This window comes from Geospiza fortis, unplaced genomic scaffold (assembly GCF_000277835.1).
Source record: "Geospiza fortis unplaced genomic scaffold, GeoFor_1.0 scaffold19, whole genome shotgun sequence".
NCBI lineage: Eukaryota > Metazoa > Chordata > Aves > Passeriformes > Thraupidae > Geospiza > Geospiza fortis.
The window spans coordinates 1432292-1438291 of NW_005054465.1; the positions used below are offsets into that span (position 1 = coordinate 1432292).

Genomic DNA, 6000 nt, shown 5'->3' on the forward strand with positions numbered 1-6000 from the left:
TGTGCTTTGAACTGCAGGTTGTTTGCCTCCTGGAATTTGTATGTTCAAAGTATGAGCAGTTCCTGGGATAAAGATGCATTTAGAGTAACTGGGAACAGTTTCAGCGTCTCTCAACATGGACAAAAATCAATTCAGCTTTAGGAATTTTGTCTGCTTGAGTGATTCTTCTGGGAAAATGGCTTCACAACTATGGTCTCCTTGTAGCTAGATTTGCTCTAAACTGTAATTCAAAACCTTTGCTTTCCTTTTATTTTTCCTTGCCTCACAGGCTGAGGGTTTATTCTATACAAACAAATCTCAATTACTTTTGCTGCAGAAAGTTTTCCAAAATAACGACCACTTAAGTATAGAAGTAGAATCTGGTTTTGATTATAGCTTCAGCAAGTTTGTTTATTTTGCTGAAATTCTAAACTGACGTAGAGGTGTTAAATTACAAAATCATGCCTGTTTCTGCTAAGTGGGTCTTTTAAAGTAAAATCTGTAGTTCTGGATGGCAACCTTTTAAGATTAGCTAAAGAAGATAGGGGAACTAGGTGAATGTGAAAAATTGGTCATTTTTTTCTATACAATGTAGAATTCCCTAAGTTCTAGGGCAGCACCTTTAATTAGTGACTTCAGCTAGCTTAAAAGCCCAGGTATACACAGAAAGTTACTTATTGAAACTATTATGTTGTTGCTTGTCTGGGACTATTTTTGGGATGCTTAAATACTGTGAGTCTGAGAGGAAAAGTAACCCTGCTTCCATCCTTCACTCTGCCCTGGCAGCAGTGCAACTTCTGCAAGGAGTTGGTGGGCTGGCTTGGCTCATCTGCTTGAAATGTCTTGAATTCAATCTCCTGAAAATGAGAACCAATTTTCCTTGAAAGTTGTATTATATTACTTCTAGCAAGTGGTGTCCTGTATTTTCCCTACTGATATAAGAAAATTGTGACTATCACCGTGAAGCTCAAGCTTTGCAAGTGTTCTCTGATTGCATCACTTTGATGTCATGACAGAACTAGAGTGCTGTCGCCGGTTGGCCACAAGGTTTTCGGGGTGAAGGAAGAGACGAGATCGGCTCCATGATCAGAAGGCTTGATTTATTAAGTTATGATATAAACATCTATTTTAACTATACTAAAAAGAAAAGGAAAGGGAGAGTTTCCAGAAGCTGCTAGCTACCTAAGAATAGAAAGTAAAGAATGCTCAACAAACCTTGCTCTCTCGGACTGTGTCCGAGAGAGCTCAGTTGTGGATGGGCTATTATTTCCAAACACTCAATCTGGGCCAATCCAGAACTGACCTGCTGCATTCCACAGAAGCAGACAATCTCTTGTTTACATCTTGTTTCTGGGGCCTCAGCTTCCCAGAAGGAAAAAATCCTAAAGAAAGGATTTTAGTGAAAAGGATGTCTACGACAGAGTGCATCGTCTTTTTAAAAGTATTTTGGGAAGTCTGATATTGAGCTGTCCTATTCCAATGTTTTAAGCTTGGATGTGATTTTTTTGGGAAAATCGCAAAGAAAATAAGTTTAGAATAAACCAATTGCTTGTTTGTTGTTTTCTCCTAGATCAATGTTCTTCAATCTAAAAGGAGAGCAGAAATCTTAAAATCGGTAAGAGATACTTTATCCTCTGTATATCAAATATTTCAATCCATCTGAAATTAAAAATATGACCCCAAAGCAATATGTTAAAAATTTAGTCCTTTTATTGATCAGAATGTTATCAATACATTTGGCAGTTTGGTGACTGTCAGCTGGGCATACATGTTTAACTGTTTTTGACAATCCTTCTGGTTCAGATTTGAACACTTGATGGTTTTCACTACTCTTGATCCATTGGTATATGTTCCATGGTTAAAATCACTTTGTTGGCTGAGAATTCTGCTGTTTAGGTCTGATTTATTACTTTGTAAACAGCAAGTGCTACTTATAATCTATTCTACGATGAATTCTATTCTTTCTAAGAACAGGGCATATTTTAATATGAATAACGTGGTATCTGCTAAATTAATATAAAGCTATACATGCATGCCAGTTTGCTTCACACTGTATTCCCTTTTCTACTTCACATTATCTCTGTTCAAAGTTTATTGAGATGGAGAGTGACAAATGAAACAGTACTATTCTTTCAAATGTCTGAAGTCACTCTCCCATAATTTTCTTAATTCCTTAAAAAGCAGAAACTTTACCTCGGTTGGTTTATAACTGCCTGCTATTCTGCTCTGCACCTTCCTAACTTGTTTTCTATTTTAAGGCCAGACAATCTTTTCAGCTAGGTTACAGAGCTTATGGGTTTGAATCATTAGTAAAATATTCTATAGCCCCTCTGTACCTTACATGTCCCAGATAAGAGAGATTCAGGTGAAGTGAATTAGAGGTAGTGTTCTGCCATTAAGTAGATTTTTTTTGTTTTGCTCATGGAGTTAATGCTGTCAACTGATTTCTGAAATTTTTGTCTTGGTTCTGTTCTTGCTTTACTTTGCACGTTTATTTTACAACATTGGAAGCTCTATGACTTATTGATGTAAAACTATCAGGACACGAGAGGAGAAATTAAACCTGAAATTGTAGGCTATGTGAATTAAGTGACATATTTATGTGATATGTGATACCATTTTTAAGAGAATAAATATTTACTTTGTTCCTTCTAGATGTTATCATTTATGTATGCACATCTGGCTTTTTTCCATCAAGGCTATGATCTGTTTAGTGAACTTGAGCCCTACATGAAAGAGCTTGGAGCACAGGTAACAAATGATTTTAAAAATGCATAACTATATGCTGAAAGGGAAGAAATCTTGATATATGCCTGCATATCAGATACTTCACAGATTTATTCAACAAAAAGGGAGTTGTAGTATGATACAGGCAAAAAATAAAAAAATATGCTGTAATGAAAGGAATGAAAGTAGTTACAAACTGAAGGTTGTCTGCTTACTAAAATTAATACTACCTTTGTGATTTACATACTAAGCATAGCCATGTACTGCTCTGTGAGGTACATGGTGATATTCAGGATACTGGATTATTTGGATTTCAAAATTTTTGTATATGACCCATTTTTATAAATATATCTAATAATAAAAAGTAGATTACGCTGGTTTTCCTTCTACTCATATACTTTATTTACTGTATACATTATGCAGTCTGTATAATTAAATTTTGATGTGTGTAAATATAATTTTGATGTTAGCAACTTAGACCACAAAATGGAAGTATGACTTTAATAAGTAGTGCAAAATTTAGTTCCTGCTTGGAATCCTTCTTACCCAATTTTGTTGTTTAAGAACAGACAATTGACACTTCTGGGTTTTCAGTGAGGGACTCATGAAAAGCTTAGATGGACCACTGCCAACTGCACACAGGAGACATTGAAAATGGTTTTGCAAATAGATTGGCACATACACTATTGAAATGAAGATCTGTCTGTGGTGCAGGAAGAAGACTCAGCATTGTCTTGACTTGCTTTTCAATGCAAGTTATATGAGCACTTTGCTTTTGCCTTTACCTGAGGCCTTGCAACAAGTGCTCTGATACAAACCCCTCTATTGCCACTTCCCAAACAGATCCACAAAGGAGCCAACCAAATTTTTAAGTGTCTGTCCAAGTAAAAAGCAAACTTTCACAGCAAACTTTTACATTCATCTTGAGTAGATGTGTCATTGAATGTCATTCATGGAGTGTCATTGAATGAGTAAGAGATTAAATTGTTCTGAGCTGTGCAGTGGAGCAGATTAGGAGCTGTAGAAAATAACTCCAACAGCCCAATAGTTGAAGAGTTATTTTTCTGCTTGACTAGGCCCCAGTTGGGTCTTAATTATGTGTAGAGACATGTCAGGTCTTGGTGTAATAGGGGTACCCGAACAGTTCAGGTAGCTGTTACTCTTCCATAGTTTGCCCTTTATTCTTCAACACCCTTCCAGTTTGGGTTGTAATTTTGAACTGTAGTGTCTGGCTGTGTAACACGTGTCCTGTACTGCTGTGGAAGAGGGGATAGGGAAAGGAGACAAAAGCTATGGAGTTAATAGTGGGTTATGCCATCAGCCAGGCTTCAATGTTTCCATTTCATTGACGTGATTGGAGCAAGAAAACACAAGGTTATTTTTGAATGTCTGGTCATGCTTTTACTTGATCTGGTAAGGAGCACTGTGTAGCATTCATTTTGGTGCTGGTATCATAGCAACTGAAGGACTTAAATTTAGAAAATCCATAGCTAAGAATGTTTTAAATATATTGCAGTTGGAGCAAGATGGAGTGAAGACCCTAAAGTTGTACAACTTGCGCAATTGTTCTTTTGTAGCAGAGCTTGGCATTTAAGTAATGGATATTTTTCATGACAGAAGCAGATTTGTAAATAACTGTTGAAAGTTTTAACAGTTGATGGCTTTGCAGCTTATACTGATTGAAGCTTCTGCCTTTAACAAAGTATGTTGTGACATAACGGGGATTTGCTGGATTTTTGTGAAAATGCTGTTAGATTCCTTCTGTTGGTGAGTGAGTTTTCATTTCTAGGTGAATTTTGTGTATGATCTTAATTACAAGGGTTAGCAGCATCTGAAGTAATAAAATTCGTCTTAAATAGGGTAGTTATAGCTTTGAGTTATTTTTGTCTGTATTTTCAAAATAACTTTTATTGTGATGGAATAGTATTAAGCAATTTTGCTTTCTGGATACTTCAGGTCAGGGTAGGATGCCTTGGGAATCAGATCATTGTATGGGAATCTTTAATAGTGTGCAAGCATAATAGGAGCTTTTGCATGGTTTTTGGTTCTTTTCTTGTGAAATGTAGTATTAACTTAAAAAGAAAACATTTGAATTTTCATTGAGATGACTACTCAAAAAGCTAAGTCTTTTAGTCTGACTTAATTCTCCTCAGAATGCCAGTTAGAGCATGATGTTTATAAAAATACATTTACCAGTAAATGCAGTAGTTTGAAAAACCTAATTTTCTGAAAATTACCCAGTAATGCTATAATGACTGGGATTTTGATAGTTTAGTTGTGATTTGCTACAGCTTTTGATAGTTATATGCTGTTGGTCTCCTCTAAGACAATTGATGTGCTGCTCACCTGAGTGAAAAGGAAGAAGCTCTGGTTTGAGCTTGAAAACAGGAATGGTGCAATGCTGTCTTCATAGCAAAGAAAGTAACTGGTGGAATGAGCTGCTGTTAAGAATTTTGTTTTGGCTGTGGTAAATGTACCCTCAAATGCTTGTATTCAAGGTAAATTAGAGGTAATTGCCCTACCCTGAGTGACAGCCTTCTATTTCATCTAATGGAGTAGAAGGAAGAATTTCTTGGGGGCCATGTGCAGATTCCTGAATCTGAAGTTTTAGCAAGAAACTGGATTCCTATAACATTTTGAACAACACTTGACCCAGTTCTCATCTTTATCACAAGAGAAAAGGTTTCTCATGGGTTGTTGATGCAAAACAATCTTTGAGCCCAGTCTGTTTTAGAAGGTCATGTTATTTTTAACTGCTAAAGCTATATAGATGTGGCATTTGGACACTTCAGCCTTCAATGTGTTCCTGTTCACAAATACCTGTAAAGGTGTGCAAGTGCTGATACAGCCTTTTGAGTCAGAGGGGAAGACAGCGAGAGAAGAGTTAAAAAAATAACAGAGTACAGTATTGGTTCCAGATGTTTCAGCTTTCTGATGGCTCCATAATTGTTGGAGAATGTCTAGCACAAGGATGTAAGGGCCTGTTATTGTCCCTTTTTTGTTATTTATATCATGTCAAGCAGGGCAAGTAAAAGACTGGGGGAACAGCCAGAGTTGGCAGGGCCTGCCACTTGTGGTTCTGAGAGCAGGTGGAGGGGATACTGTCTGTGGATGGATCAGCGGATCTGTCAGTCACTGTGCCCTGTGCCAGTCAGTGCCTCAGCTGGGAGCTGCTGCTCCTGCTGTTCTGGCTGTGTGCCTGCAGCAGTGGCAGCCCTGTCCCACAGACAGGGAGAGCCGTGGGCTGAGCCCTGCACACGGTGCTGCGTCTGCCCCGCTGGGCACGGCTGCGTC

At 37.6% G+C, this 6000-nt stretch overlaps 1 protein-coding gene across 1 annotated transcript in view; it reads left to right on the plus strand.

Annotated features, from left to right (window-relative positions):
• Positions 1-6000, plus strand: part of ACAP2 (ArfGAP with coiled-coil, ankyrin repeat and PH domains 2) — a gene marked incomplete at its 3' end in the record, with an annotated part of 52686 nt that overhangs the window by 25367 nt on the left and 21319 nt on the right. The window contains exons 7-8 of the mRNA XM_031062794.1: positions 1550-1594; positions 2635-2730. Coding sequence (XP_030918654.1) covers positions 1550-1594; positions 2635-2730 — 141 coding nt within the window. The remainder of the gene's footprint in view (positions 1-1549; positions 1595-2634; positions 2731-6000) is intronic.